Source organism: Eufriesea mexicana, unplaced genomic scaffold (genome assembly GCF_001483705.2).
Source record: "Eufriesea mexicana isolate 0111107269 unplaced genomic scaffold, ASM148370v2 scaffold77, whole genome shotgun sequence".
Taxonomy (NCBI): Eukaryota; Metazoa; Arthropoda; class Insecta; order Hymenoptera; family Apidae; genus Eufriesea; species Eufriesea mexicana.
The window spans coordinates 153,557-169,680 of NW_016908244.1; the positions used below are offsets into that span (position 1 = coordinate 153,557).

At 49.9% G+C, this 16,124-nt stretch overlaps 1 protein-coding gene across 1 annotated transcript in view; it reads right to left on the reverse strand.

Moving 5' to 3' along the window:
• Positions 1-16,124, reverse strand: part of LOC108554797 (MAP7 domain-containing protein 1) — a 55,484-nt gene that overhangs the window by 14,967 nt on the left and 24,393 nt on the right. Inside the window, exons 3-4 of the mRNA XM_017910191.1 lie at positions 9,339-9,407; positions 657-716 (exon numbers count right to left, since the gene is read on the reverse strand). Coding sequence (XP_017765680.1) covers positions 657-716; positions 9,339-9,407 — 129 coding nt within the window. The remainder of the gene's footprint in view (positions 1-656; positions 717-9,338; positions 9,408-16,124) is intronic.

The window sequence follows — 16,124 nt, forward strand, 5'->3', positions numbered from 1 at the left end:
TATTTGGGTGGCGGTGCCCCCATGGGAAACATATCCGTCACCCAAATATGGATGACATAGTGACGAACGTTTTAACCCTTTGCACTCGGCGATTTTTTCGTTGCAGAAAAATAGTAATTTCAGTAATTAATAGTAATTTCAACCATAAGGTGGACGATATTTTTAAGACGGTAAATAAGAAATCGCATTCAAATTAAGACGTAGAATTATTTTACTTCGATATTCCACATCCGCATCGTTGGGTAATTATAAATTTGATATATTAATTAACGTCCATCTTTAGAATCCGATTAAATGGCGACTGAGAGGCGTCTCTCGAGTGCAAAGGGTTAAAATCGTACTTTCTTCTTGATCCTTCTTCAGCTTCCTTTTCTCTTTTACGTAGCTCACGTACGTTTTCGTTCATCGTGACAGCAGTTCGTCCCTGTGAATTGCTCGAATTGGTTAAAGTAGCTGCAAACTGTTAAAGGGACACACGCAGAGGAAGCTCACACGCGTGCCTGGGAAAACTGGCAACCGACGAATGCGGTCATTTCCAATTTCGACGGGAGATTACTATTAATACGCACTCGTTACGCCGCGCATTAAATTCCCTGCAAACACCGGGACGAGCTCGGCAAAGCACACGGTCCGTTATTTACCAAACTGATTATTACCTGACGAATCGGGAGAGGCCTCGTCACCTCCGATTTGGGCGAACCAGTGCATCGTTTGCTCTGCGGAAGACAAATTCGAAGTTCGTTCCTACGCGAGTCTTTGTCCAAACAGACCAACCCTGTTATACACGACGAGTGGGGTACCGCGTGCGTCGAATTTCCGCCATCGACGCGGGGCCCCGCAATCGTCGCGTTTATTCGATTTCCCGACGCCTACTTCCGGTCTTTCCTATTTCGCGTTGCGGTTAAAAACGCTTCGGGACGTCTCGACCGAGTTCACCTGCACGCCGAATTCGCGAAAGCCAGACTCGGGAAAATCCCTGCGAGTTTTACCTCGTCGAGACAGACGCCGGAGACTTGGCTTTTAAAAGAGCATAAAGGCGAATAATTCCGAATTCCGCCTTAATCCTCTTCCGCGAAAAGGAAGTGAAAAAAGAGGAATTTAAAAGAAAAGGGGGAAAAGAAGAAATACGGCACTTCGGGATCGAGGAGAAGAATGGTAGCCGGCAAGGCGAAAACGGAAAGAATAAAATAAAAAGGACAGACGGGAGAAGAAAGAACGGAAACGGAGCGGGGCCATTTGTACATCTGAAATTCGCGATTTAAGAGGTTGGTATAAAGTCTCGTAAATTTTTCCCGAAGCTTTCCACCTCGCACGAGGGAATTTCCACGACGGAAACGCGTGCGAGCATGGCGTGTCGTTGCCCGGCAGCGATCGGTCGAATTTAAATTCTGTTTTCTCTAATGATACACAGCCACCACCGGTACGCTGTCGCGAGCATCGCTAATTGCGAGCCGCCTCGCTTATTTTCCACATCTGGCGACGATTTGCTTTCAGCCGAGGGAGAGAGGCAGAGGGAGAGATAAAGAGACAGCGGTGGAACGGGGTGGAGAGAGAGTCGAGGGACAGAGGGATGTTTTATCCGCGTCGATTCTTCCGCTGGCTGATCGCAAATGTCGCCGGCGCGCGGGGAAAAACGCGACAGCCATCGCGCCACATCGCCGACTATAATTGATAATTGGAAAACGGACGGCCGTGGTGAATAGGCCGCGGAGTGCGAGGCGCGTAATTACAAAAGGCACGCGGGGAACGCGTTCTTTGGTTAAGCGATCGCGACTCGATAACGGTCTACGGGTAGCTGCAAATGGAAGTCCAAGTGCTCGCGTTATCGCGTGGTCAATTATTCCATCGGAAGTTGTTTAAATCCTCCGCGTTCCATTCTCTCGTTTCTAGCCGGTCGTATTACCAAGCCCGGCTGTTTATCGCTGCCAAGTTCCATTCTTTCCTACCTATAGCCGATCACCGATTCCGCATCGACGGAACGCGAGGAACGAGCGCGATCGAAGCGAGACAGCCCGGGAAAATCAGCGTCCAGATAATTCCCACCACGCGAAATGGAATCGCGTTCGACCATCGATTTCCACCGAGTGCATCTCGCGTCCCGCGATCAATCGTAGTCCGCGTGGCTTACTTTCGCGACCTCTTTCGCGCCGTTTAAAAAAAGCAGACGAAAAGGGGAGGAAAAAAGGAAAGGAGAGAGACGAGATGCTTGGCGAGAGGTATAGTTGGTTCGTTTCCATCGAACGAGAGAAAACTGGTGCTACCTGCCGATGTTGTTTCCGGCTGCTGATTGCAAATGTCAGAAGTAGAGGAAAAAGTGTGAGAGCGAGAGGAGAGAGAAAGAGAAGCCGGTGGACCGCCTCGTGGCAACCGTTGATGGTAATTGGACGTTTCATTAGCAATGCGGATGCGGAATCGAGCGAACGAGAGGGAGAGAGAGAGAGAGAGAGAGAGGACGGAGACGCGGCCTAGGCGCGAGAAGGCACCGAGAGACGAAGAGGACCGGGGACGAAGAGCGGGAAGCCAGAAGGGGAGGACAGGGTGAAAGCGTTTCGACGTTTCCGATAACGTTAGGGATATAAAGTTGCGTGGATCGCGGTGTCGGAAAAGCTAAGGGTTGTCAACGGGACGCGCGTCGGCGGATTGGGGAGAAAAGCAGAAGGAGAAGGGAAAAAATGATTGAAAGGACCGGCGCACTCTAACCGTGACACGTAATTAATATCGACGCTCGACTTTTCACTGGGAAAGATAGAGGAACAGTCTGGATTGCGCGTTACGCGAATCGATGCCATTTGCACCGGGGGACGAACCTCGACGGAAATTCGAAGATCTCGTTTGGGATATTCGCGTATATACGAATGGGAATAAACGAGAATAAATGAGAGCGCGCCCCCTTCGAGGTGATTAAGTGAAAAAGGAGGGAAAAGGGGAAAAAGGGTAGGGGCGGGGAGGGAAATTCGCGGGGAAAAAAACTTTCGACGATGATTTTAAATTACAGCGGTCTCGAGCCACAATGGGTCCCGCTTCCCGCGAAAACGGTCGAAAAACGTCGAGAGGCCCTCGGCGGTGGATATACACACGTCGGCTCTGTTAATCTTCCGTCGCCTGGAAGTGAGTCGGAAAACAATGGAAATCCAGCCTTTTCATCTGGTTCCGTAGGCCGCGTTGGAATTGAAATTTCGCTGCGAAGAAACCCAATTGTGGACCGAAAGCTCGCCATCCGCGATAGTTTCCACCCATTTCTGAAGCGTTTCCCTTATCTCCACGCGAACGTTTCGCTGTAGATTTGCCGCTCCACCGGAAACCCCCAATCGTTCAATGGATACCACGCTGGCCCGTGATCCGCCATCGTCGACTTATTACCCGATCCAGCCAGGTTGCTTTGTCTCCCATCCACCGACCGTTTCGTTATTTTATCGACGATTTTCGAGCTGGTCCAAACTTTCCACGAAAACGTCCAAATCCCGACCTCCGCCACCCCCCTCGATCCCCGGCACTTCGACGAGAAATTAATATCTCTTATCGATTCGAAACGATCGCGAAGCCGAGAGTCTTTATAAAAATACGAGCGCGCGGAAAGTAGGTCGAGGGTAGAATAATCGCAGATACGAACGAACGCGGAAGGAAAATGTAGTCCTCTTAAGCGAGCTACGCGCGCCGGTCGGGGCCTCGAGTTACCTCCGACGGGTCCGAACGTTCCACGAGTCGGCGTGAGAAGCAATTTTCCGAGGGTAAGGGAGTACGTGTTCTTTAACCGAGCGACGGAAAGACGCGTTATTTTCTTCCGTGAAGGAGAAACGACAAAGAACGCGTTGCCAATTGAACATCCGTAGACCGGCCTATTGTTGTTGCCAATAGGAATGCACCTCGCTGAATCGCTGCATTACAATGCGGCGCAACGTTGCACGAAACAACGTAGCCGGCGTTATCTTGCATCTTCGCAAGGTGGAAAATCCATGCGTGCACACAAAAGCCTTTTCCCTGTCTCTCTTCCATTCTCCTCGGGATACTTTCACCAAAATTGCTTCCGGCTACAATAGTCCCTCGATTCCGAGTCCCTGGGCAAAGGGGAACAAGATTCGGGGGGCAAACAGGTGCCCCCGGACCGAGAAAACGCGCGGTGTCGAAGCTGATCCCGGTGGTTCCCGATTGGAAATCAGCGTGACACGGAAGAAATAAGAAAATTCGAAAGGATAATTCGGTGTTATCGGCGCGCGAGTGGTACAGACGAGCCTGTTTGGGTCAACGCGTTCCTATTTCCACGCTGGCAAGGTCGCAAAAGTATCTCGCAGGCTGCACGTTGAAAAATCTGTCAGTAGATACGGCCAAGGGACTCTGTTAATCTTCCAGCGTTAGGAAGTGGGTCGGAAAACAATAGGAATCTGTTCTACCCATCTACCTTGGCGCATCGTTCTTACTATTTTTCTGTCCTCGCGGCACTTCTCGAGTCGACTGCCACTCTCCACTTCAACCACCCTTTCTCTATCCTTGCTCCTTCAGCTACTCGTCTCCTCTGCCTCATCGGTACAATGTTCACGCTACTTCTCGAATAATGCATAATGCCGAGAAGCGTCCCCTTTTTCTTCTCCTTTTCTTCTCACGGGAATATGTCAATGAACGATCGACGATTCACCATCGGCCTCGGACGTCTTGTTACCGTTTTAATAAATCCTCGTGTTTCAACACGCCTCTCCATTCCACTTTCCCACTCCACTTTGCTCCTTTTATTCTCGCATTCTTCCTCGCGAAATCAACAACCGATCGCTCTTCGATCGGCGACGCGAGATTTCTTCTCGAACCGACGTACCGTCGAAATTTCGTTTAAAGGGGTGGTTAAAGGGGTGCGAAATCGGAGAAAATAGCCTGGATCCGGGGTTACACGGTAGCCCTCCATTTTGCCAGGCGAGACAACGCGAATCCGTCGAAATCGGTTTCACCGAGTCGAGTCGACGCGCACGTGCACGCGTTTAAACGCAACGCGTCGAGTGGCTCGTATTCCATTTTAATGGAGCCATGTCGGGAGTCTGCGGGTGACGATCGAAATTGTCCTGGTTTCTCATGCTAGCGCCATCCGAGTGTTCTACTAATATTTAACGACCGAACGAGGCTCGCGTGTGCAACGATCGCGACTTCGTTTCCGCTTCTGGCCTCGAGCCCTGATAATTGTCCTCGCGCTTAACACCCGGCTGAATATTCCTCGAGCGTGGCTCTAATTACGTTATCGGCCAACGGGCCCCTAATTTTTCCCACCCCGTTAATCTACCCCTGCCTTATCCGCGTTCACGAAAATATCGGCGTCGGTCTGTGAAACACTCGCAAGCTCAACCTAGTTAACGCGTGGCAAGAAATTCACAGGCACGGACCAGTGTTTCGCTAACAACTGCCTAACGACGTGTGTGCCACGTTGTTGGCGATTCTGTGACAAAAGCATTACGACGTGCGTGACACGTCTTTCCAGCCCGAGTGGATAAGCGCACAGATTCACTTTTAATTTCCCGCCACGGTTCGAAGCAAGCTTTATCACCGCGTTTCAAAGACCACCGACGTCTAGGTAGAGGAAGATTTAGACGCGCAGTTACGCAAACGAATCTTCAGCAAATATCCCAGCGAATCGCGTTTGACTGTTCCACTCATAGGAAACCTAAATCTAACCCGTTCCATTCCGTAGATAGACAATTCGTCCCGAATTGGAATCTTTTAACGTGTTAAGTGCCCTGTCCGTTTTGCTTGTCGTTCTGTTCAGACCCAGACTCGGCTGTCAAGTGGGCTACCGTCGGGCAAAGTGTACATAAAACTTGGAGATACTGTAGCAATTGTCATAATAGGAATTCCCAAACGTTAGGCCCAAAGATGGCGAAGAATTTAATATCAAAAGTTAGCACTTTTTGGTCCTAGTCTGGGCCGGTTCCAAACGGTTTGAATCACAGAGGGTTTTGGAGAAACATTGTCGAGGAATCCCAAGGGGGTACGAGAATATCCAAGCAGCGCTATAGCGCTTCATCTATTTTATGTAGAAAAATCCCAGGCGGCGCGATAGCGCTTCGTTTATACTTATGGCGATGAATGGCCAAGTAGCGTGATAACGCTTCGACTTTGACAGTCGGTGACACACCGTCAGCTGTCAAGAATGCTCGAAATGTGCTGGGTTTTCTCGATATGAGATCTGAACTTAAACGGTTAACGTGTTAATCGCGAATTTCTTTCCATCAATGGCGTTCGACGCGTCGGGGGTGGCTCTCTGTTCGCGTTTCGATCGGAGAGTCTTTGTCGTCGTCTATCGTCGAATCCGTGTGGAAAGTTGGCGCGGGTAAACATTTGGAACGATCCTCTGAGGGCTCGTTCGTGGAACGGATTTTTCAGGCCTGACCGATCACCGATTTTTCGTTATTCTTCCAGACAAATGCGCCCCCGTTATTATCAATTTCACGGACGCTTCTCTCACGGCTGATTAAATTTCTGGCTTTTCGCGAGCGCGAGCCGAGATCAGCGGTACAGGGATCGATCGGCGGGATTAAAACGTTATTAAATCCATTTGTCGTTTTACAACGCGCGCAAGTACAGCGCGTTCGTTATCTGCTGTCGGCCAGATACGAACCGGGATCCACGGGATCGATACGCGTCCATTTTTACCCCCGATTTTGCGGCCGCGATTCGTGCGTCGTTTTCCCATTGTGCTCGTCGTGTATCGAGATTCTTTTTTCATTTATTTCCCTCTCGATCGAATTCGGAAAGAACGACGCGACCGTTCTCGCAATGAACACGCGCGCGTGATCACTGGTTTCGATTCGGAGATCGCGTGGATCGAGGTGACCTTGGGAAATGATTTCCACTTGTCCTTTATCCCGTTTCCTCTTTTCTCTCTTCTTTTATTTTCATTCCTATTTTTCCATTTACCCATTTTGCCAGGCGAGACAACGCGAATCCGTCGAAATCGGTTTCACCGAGTCGAGTCGATGCGCACGTGCACGCGTTTAAACGCAACGCGTCGAGTGGCTCGTATTCCATTTTAATGGAGCCATGTCGGGAGTCTGCGGGTGACGATCGAAATTGTCCTGGTTTCTCATGCTAGCGCCATCCGAGTGTTCTACTAATATTTAACGACCGAACGAGGCTCGCGTGTGCAACGATCGCGACTTCGTTTCCGCTTCTGGCCTCGAGCCCTGATAATTGTCCTCGCGCTTAACACCCGGCTGAATATTCCTCGAGCGTGGCTCTAATTACGTTATCGGCCAACGGGCCCCTAATTTTTCCCACCCCGTTAATCTACCCCTGCCTTATCCGCGTTCACGAAAATATCGGCGTCGGTCTGTGAAACACTCGCAAGCTCAACCTAGTTAACGCGTGGCAAGAAATTCACAGGCACGGACCAGTGTTTCGCTAACAACTGCCTAACGACGTGTGTGCCACGTTGTTGGCGATTCTGTGACAAAAGCATTACGACGTGCGTGACACGTCTTTCCAGCCCGAGTGGATAAGCGCACAGATTCACTTTTAATTTCCCGCCACGGTTCGAAGCAAGCTTTATCACCGCGTTTCAAAGACCACCGACGTCTAGGTAGAGGAAGATTTAGACGCGCAGTTACGCAAACGAATCTTCAGCAAATATCCCAGCGAATCGCGTTTGACTGTTCCACTCATAGGAAACCTAAATCTAACCCGTTCCATTCCGTAGATAGACAATTCGTCCCGAATTGGAATCTTTTAACGTGTTAAGTGCCCTGTCCGTTTTGCTTGTCGTTCTGTTCAGACCCAGACTCGGCTGTCAAGTGGGCTACCGTCGGGCAAAGTGTACATAAAACTTGGAGATACTGTAGCAATTGTCATAATAGGAATTCCCAAACGTTAGGCCCAAAGATGGCGAAGAATTTAATATCAAAAGTTAGCACTTTTTGGTCCTAGTCTGGGCCGGTTCCAAACGGTTTGAATCACAGAGGGTTTTGGAGAAACATTGTCGAGGAATCCCAAGGGGGTACGAGAATATCCAAGCAGCGCTATAGCGCTTCATCTATTTTATGTAGAAAAATCCCAGGCGGCGCGATAGCGCTTCGTTTATACTTATGGCGATGAATGGCCAAGTAGCGTGATAACGCTTCGACTTTGACAGTCGGTGACACACCGTCAGCTGTCAAGAATGCTCGAAATGTGCTGGGTTTTCTCGATATGAGATCTGAACTTAAACGGTTAACGTGTTAATCGCGAATTTCTTTCCATCAATGGCGTTCGACGCGTCGGGGGTGGCTCTCTGTTCGCGTTTCGATCGGAGAGTCTTTGTCGTCGTCTATCGTCGAATCCGTGTGGAAAGTTGGCGCGGGTAAACATTTGGAACGATCCTCTGAGGGCTCGTTCGTGGAACGGATTTTTCAGGCCTGACCGATCACCGATTTTTCGTTATTCTTCCAGACAAATGCGCCCCCGTTATTATCAATTTCACGGACGCTTCTCTCACGGCTGATTAAATTTCTGGCTTTTCGCGAGCGCGAGCCGAGATCAGCGGTACAGGGATCGATCGGCGGGATTAAAACGTTATTAAATCCATTTGTCGTTTTACAACGCGCGCAAGTACAGCGCGTTCGTTATCTGCTGTCGGCCAGATACGAACCGGGATCCACGGGATCGATACGCGTCCATTTTTACCCCCGATTTTGCGGCCGCGATTCGTGCGTCGTTTTCCCATTGTGCTCGTCGTGTATCGAGATTCTTTTTTCATTTATTTCCCTCTCGATCGAATTCGGAAAGAACGACGCGACCGTTCTCGCAATGAACACGCGCGCGTGATCACTGGTTTCGATTCGGAGATCGCGTGGATCGAGGTGACCTTGGGAAATGATTTCCACTTGTCCTTTATCCCGTTTCCTCTTTTCTCTCTTCTTTTATTTTCATTCCTATTTTTCCATTTTTTTTTTTTTTTTATTAGGAACTAACAACGGTAAGCTTTATGCCAGTTTCCTTTATACTCGAAACGAACGGCTCCTTTTGTTCACGAATTTACAGCCACTGATCAACGAGAAAGGACCCCCCTGGCTGTTACACGGGAACAGCGTTACAACAGAAACATTTGCCAGGAGCTTCCGCGACAAAAGGGAAACGAGATGATACTTTCCCGCCGACATGCCATACGGAAACCTAAACGCCCCCCGCGGTCTAGATACCGCACGACCATGCATGAGGTGCGCGTAATTCCCGCGATAACCGTAGCGACGCGTGCAAACGAGAGGACAAAGTAAAGATAAAAAGCGAAATAGCATCGCGACGACGTCTCGCGAACGATCGGCCGGATATGCTCGTGCCACGATTCTCTCTGTAGATCACCGGTTGCGATCCGTGAACTCGCGATCGCTTACCCTTCGTGAGAGAGTGGCGATTGTGTGCAGAACTGGACCTTTGGTTAGTTTCCTCAGAAGCGGCTCCAGCTGTAACAGAATAAACGGGCGTTATCGTTCCTTCGTGTATTACAATCGCTACTCGTTAGGGGTAAAGAAACAGGCCGCCCCGTTTCTAAGGGTAGTCGGTCGAAAATGTTCCCTCGGAAACTGGCAGCCGGCCGTTCCAAGTTCTCCGCGTTGACATTCGCGTTTCCTTTTCATCGCGTTAGGTCGCGTGTCTCTAAATATCGCCGAGTGTTGTACTCGCGTCGGCCACTCGCGGCTAACTATTCATCAAAGTTGCTCGCGAGGCACGGGGAAAGAGAGACGACGGCACAGAGAATGGCTCCCTTTATGCCGACGCATCCATTGACTCTGCATATAAGGCCGACTATAGCGATGCCCGCGGTCTTTCGCCCACGTCGCTAACAAGCTTATTAACAGTGTCTTCATTAACCCCCGCACCTCCCCCGTGGCTGCTAATAAACACCTTCAGCGGAGAAATTTCAGCACTCCGGCAAACGGACCACGAGCGAGCCCGGTCCCAATTATCTTTCCGCCATGTGAAATTAGCCATGTAAATATTGCCGGGAACGTTTTTACGCAACCAGCCAGCTAGTTTCCTTTTTTTTTTATATATCATATCGTGTATCGCGAGCTGATGGAACGGTTACCCAACGGCGTAACAGTTTTCACTCGCAACTTTCTCCGCTGCGTTCCTTCATCCTTATCGCGAACGACGTCGTCGTCGTCCACGAGTATTCCCTCGTTCCTCGATATTCGATTTTCGCGTCGATTCTCTCTGGCTATCCCTATCGCAGCAAAATTCACGGGCTTTTAACCTCGGAGGGTTAAAAGACACCGTAGGTATAAAATCGCGACGGAGGCGGGTGCCGGAAGACGTCCGGTTTCACGGCTGATGGAGTCTAATAACGCAATTTCATAGGACAGCTTACGCTTCGCGGGTCATTTCGCTGGCAATCGATTCGGGGTTCCCTACTCGCTCGCGCGTGTATATCGTCCGCGAAAACAGCCCGCCGATACGCTCGATATTTCCTTGCACACCGTGCACCGGCTCATTGCGCGTGCAGCGAAATCGGGAAGCGGTGAACTGATCGGGCCACAATGCACTCGGCCATAACTCGATCGATCTCGATCGCGCGGGGCACCGACCACGAGTCGGGGGTACGGTGCGCGTAATCGCCAAGGATCTCGTCGCGAGAAATTGATTATGCGAGTTAATAACCCGCCGCGAGCTTCGACACGCGTTAAATATTAATTAATTCCCGTTCCAGCAGTGAAGCCATCATCGGGAAACAACCCCTACTACATCGGTAGCTCGGTGTTTCGCTTCCCTGTGGTCGAAGTTCCGAGTTACCGAATTCGCGGCGAACGTCGATAATCCTCGGCCGTGGAGAAGCAGGGCTGGTTTCCCGTCAACGAGCCACGTTACTCTAGCAACCCCGTTCAGGCCAGGTGTGCATGCACGTGAGACTGCTGCGGCCAGAGACCACCGCTACCGGCGAACTTCGGCGTTTCCACCCCTCGCACATTCTCCGCCGCCATTATCCGGAAGCGCTCGCCAAGTCGATCGCGTCGTGAACCGTGAAGAAGATTGATCATTTCGTCGGCGGATAAGTCGATTCGCCGGAAATTGGCAGAGAGCTTAGCGGAATATTATCCAGGCAGATAGCCCGTAACGAACCAAGGCCCATAGGCCCGGTCTTCGTGGCTCTTCGAGACTGATTAATAACGAGATTCGACCCGGTTACCGTTTCGCGCCACCGATTTCGCTGTACCTCGAATACGCGAATATTACAGTCGCTTCCAAACGAATTCACGTGGCAGGGTCAATTTTTAACCCTTTGCACTCGAGTGGTAATTCTCGTTGTCAGTCACCGTTTGTTTCGATACCTGGAAGTCCGAGTAACGAGTATCAGATTACTAGATTAGAAATAACTCCTCATGAAATATCGAAATGAAATACACGTGATTTTCTCTTTTTCTTTTAACACAAACGGTATCACTGAGATAAGAAAAATATAAGAAACGCTTAGAATTGTTACATCTTTATAACGTGGAAATTTTCCAGCGCACAGGGATAATAATTTGAACAATCAATTGCATTTCTTACCAAGTTAAACGCGGAATTGGTACTGTTCATTTTAACACTAGATTTACGGAACCCGTTAATTTGACGGAAGGGTTGCTCCAATTATACGATGGTAACAGACTTAAGTAACTTGTATTAAGACTGTTAATACAATATATAATTGTTTTTAAATTAAACAAATCGTTAAGAAAAAAGACACGTGGTTTCCTTTACCTGTCAGTTTGACAGGTGTCCTTAGAAATAGGTATACAGATAGCGTGCGTAAACCTAGTATTAATCATCTTACCATTACTCGATACCTTTCCTAATCCTTTGGATTCGCAGACTTTTTCGTTGTAAACCGTAATTCGAAGCTTTTCTTAGATTTCCATAAGCTCGTTGATACTCTTTAAGTCAAAATAAAAAAAGAAAATCGTGCATTTGTGTGAGAAATATCGAAATAAATGAATAGAATTATTTTATTTCGATATTTCGTAGTTGTTAATATAATTATCATCATTCGTTATTCGAATTATAGCAGCGAAACAAACGGTGACTGAGAGTCACCTCTCGAGTGCAAAGGGTTGATATACCGACGAGTGACAAAATTTTTGGTGATGTCAGGGAAACATGGCTGACCGTGACTTAAATTTGCGATTAATGGTTCCAAATTATCGCGATTGCGACAGGTACTTGGATACTCTGACGCTCGGACGAGACGAAGGAAGGTAGTTCTGGCGCGAGCATGGATTGCCTGGTGGGAGCTGGGAGAAATTTTTGCTGGCTTCACTGCGGAGGAATTAACGCGTCGCGGCTATTACAGGGGCGTACATGAGGGCGCAAACTGGAGGTCGGTCCATGATAACGACGCGACGCTCGACGCGTTAAATATTAACGCGTCGCGAGGAACTTCTCCGCGCTCAGCGGCATCGAGATTTACGCCGTTGCCTCGCGAATCCGCGAGCGACAAAGTTTGTCCTGTAATTTACGAACGACGATACAAACGGAGGGTGTGAAATTCGACCGGAGGCCACGGTGGAAACGCCGTCGAGAGGGAAAAATCGCGTTATCGAGCTGGGATGAGGTAAACGTCTAAGTGCTCCACGTTCGTTGGCCCTTGGACCTGTATCCTTCGAGAAATCGTTCTCGAGCCGATGTTCCTTGCGCCGGGCGGAGATCCGAGCTATTAAAACGTCGCTATCGCGGATCGTCCTGGCACGATAATGAAAACCGAGAGCTCGTAATTCCGACGAAGGCGCGGCAGTAATTTCAATGGATGGACCAGGGAGATTATTACTCGCGCGAGCGGCTGCGCCGCCATTACTCGACGTCGCGGGTGAACTCGCGCGAACGGTCGTCCCTGAAAGGGTCTCCTCGACAGACGAAACGGACAGCGGGTGCAATTTTTCTCCAAGTCGACGTCGCGTTCCGTCGACCATTCACTGCTGGGCTTCACGGTATAAGGGGTTCCTTTTGTCCGGACGCGTTCCTCGAGAATGGAAATTAACACTGGCGTCTCGTATAGGCAGATTCATTACTGCGACAACGGCGCGGAGGTCGTGGGTGGATGGCAATGGCGGCATACACCAGTTCTCCAAGCATCGCGGCTGACTCGCGTTGCTACAATTTCGGTATCGACTATCGCTCCCCATTTCGACGGGAATGCGACTAATGACGAAACAATATCGAGCAAATTACCCCGAAATGCTTCCACGATAAAGCGTTTCCCGCGGAATACGCGTGACGAATAAATCTAAACAAATTTCGGAAAAAAATAAATAAATAAATAGGTAAATTAAACTATGGCAATTTAAATGACTGAATAGCGGTGGAGCAACAAGGGGGAAGGTGGATGATGATCGGGGATGCATAGTGCCTCTTTAAAAAGAGACTTTCACCCGTTGGCAAGGCGTCCGGGATCGAATCCTCGGCGAATCTGCACGAGACAACCGAAATCGCTTTCGCGTGCGAATGCATAAAGGAAGCCACGCGACGGAGTGTAAGGGAGGAAGGATCGCGGGACGGGGGGAATAAAAGGAAACACCCCGAGGAATAAACTCGGGACACGGAACCACTCGTATAACGAGCACGTTCGTTTCAACTTCCCGTCTCCGTACGAACGCCTCTGCGAAGCACTTTGGCGACGCTAAATAATCTCCTGATTTACTGCCGCGTGCCGCGAATCGCAAATAATAGTCCTCGCTGCTCGACGTTCACTTTCGCCAGCACACCGACGAGCCTCTGACGTTCTTCCTTCCGGAATTAATTCCCGCCACGGGTATGTTTAACGACACTGAAATAATTTGCCAGAGTTAAAACTTCCCCCGGAAGAGGGAGCCTTTCCTTTGCGCCTTCGAGTTCAGCCTCACTGCCGTCAGAGGATTCGTCGACTTTCAAAAGCCTCGCGCGTTTCACCCGTTTGGCGCCATCGAGTCAGCCTCGTCGAGTTTTCACGACCCGAAAGTCGCGGTAAATTTCGAATTTCCCGCGTTAATTGGAAATGGTCTCCGCCCGGAATTCAGCCAGCCCGAAAGCGGAAGAAAAGCGAGGAAAAGGAATAAAAGTGTCGGGAAGTAATAATCCCAAGGAGTGGAGGCATCCGAGTGTTTCATAGGGCCCATAAACGTCGGTTAGAGGCGATCCCGGTGATCCTGGCCGAGCAGCAAGCTCGTAATTCTCGCGGTACGACAACGACTCGCGCTCCATAAATTCCTGTCGCGGACAAAAGGATCCCTTACGGCGTACTCGAGGCGATCCCGCCTCGGCGAATCTGCATTCGCGCGGTTCGAATTTACAAAGCCACGGCCACGACGAACTATCGAATGTCGCAACGTGTTCCGCAGCGGTGGCCCGTTAATGCAAGCGTCGCATGCAAGCTATCGCGCGCCGCGAGAAATTTATCGGGGCCAACGAATGCAATCGTCGCGTCCCCTTCGTGGCCCGTCTCCCTCGTCGTCGAACATCGAACCTCGCGTGCCTTCCAGTCAATTGCAATTATTTGTCGGGGAAGACGCATGGACGTACGCTCGAGAAAAATCCTCGCGTGGGTGTGGCACAGGTTGCTTCCACTTCCATTTCCGACTTCGACCATTCAATTCGCCTCACTTCGTTTCGATTCCATTCCATTCGCGAGCGGATTCTCGGTACCCTCGCGTGCGAAGAGAATTAGATAGAATATCCAAGCCAGGTACAGGAAACTTTTCGATTTTCGCCTTCGCGAATCGCGGGATTTAATTATAAAAATTATCCTTGAAAGAAGCACAATGGTTCCTACTCGATGGGACCCTCGTAGCACGGTTCATCCGCGTTATCTCCCGCGCAACACCGGGGGCCTCGAGATTTCCACGCGACCTGGAACCCCATAAAAAGCAGGACCACCATCCGCGTGCAATATTGGCGCAGGCGGAGCTCGAGGGTGGCGAGCACCAAGCCAATAACACGGACAGCGGCACGGATATGAACACGTTGCAGCGACCAGTTAATTCTTCGTCGTTTCATTTCCGGATCGAGAGGGGGCGAGTTCATTTGCGCGTCGTTACAGAGTCCCGTGATTATCCCGACGCCTGCTCGGCCGCGCCTGTCCGCGACCTATAGCACGAATACGTTTCAGGGACCGGCGAGCAAATATCAACCGTTTAACTAGTTGGCAAACACAGGCTAACGCGTTTAGCAGGGCGTTAGCTAAACTTGCGGCCTCCGCGAATGCTCCGTTCCAGCTGGCCAGGGTACACACTCAGCCCGATGCCCCGAAGGTACTCCTCGCATCCGAGATCGATTATTAATTCCTAGGGGAAACCTCGTCCGGCCCGTACAGCAGGATTCCACTTCTGTCAACCGACCTCCACGGAATCTTTATCCCGTCCTCTAGACGTTTCGTACGCGTGTATCAAGCACGCGGGTAATCGATGGTACGGGTCTATTTCGGCATTTCACGAGCAACCCCAAAATATTTTGGTAAAAGAAATCGTGGCAGCATTATTTTCACCCTTGCCAATAGATGGAGGAGTCCTCTTTGAAGGGGGTTCGAGTTTCCCATATATAGAAGTTCCAAACTTTCCGACAGTGTTCTTGTCTAAGGGGGGGCCTGCTATGTACCCTTACCGATGAGTCCACTAGCAGGACCCAGAACGAAATTCATCCCTTCCTCTTCCTATAGTTCCTTCTAGCACCACCGTGCCACATGAAAGACACCTGCCAATCGATGACAACAGCAACGATGGGGCTGAACTGGACTTTGGATAAAAATCGCCATCTTTGAAATATTTTCGCGAATAAAACTAAAGTCCTCCGTACCTCTCGTCTGTTCATCCCTTAAACCTAATCTGACGCGCTATTTTTGCAGTCGAATTCCGTCAACGAAGATATCCGAGAAACCTTCGACCGAAATTCGCAGGAAAATGTATAACCCGTGATTAATCCTCTACATGTATTCGAATATGTGTATTTAAAATTTTAATCAGGAGAAACGCTGGAAACCGCGGAAACCATCGGGTTGTCACGCAGCGCGCATTGAAATTTCGCGAAACAACGGGATGAAAATTGGTCGTCTTTGGGGGTTGAATTCGAGAAAGGCGAAGGGTTTCTGCCATCAACAAGTGTCCTTTATATTCTTTCGCGAATCGATGAACATTCCCCCCGAGCAACGAAAACCGTTCCGTCCATAGAAACGGATG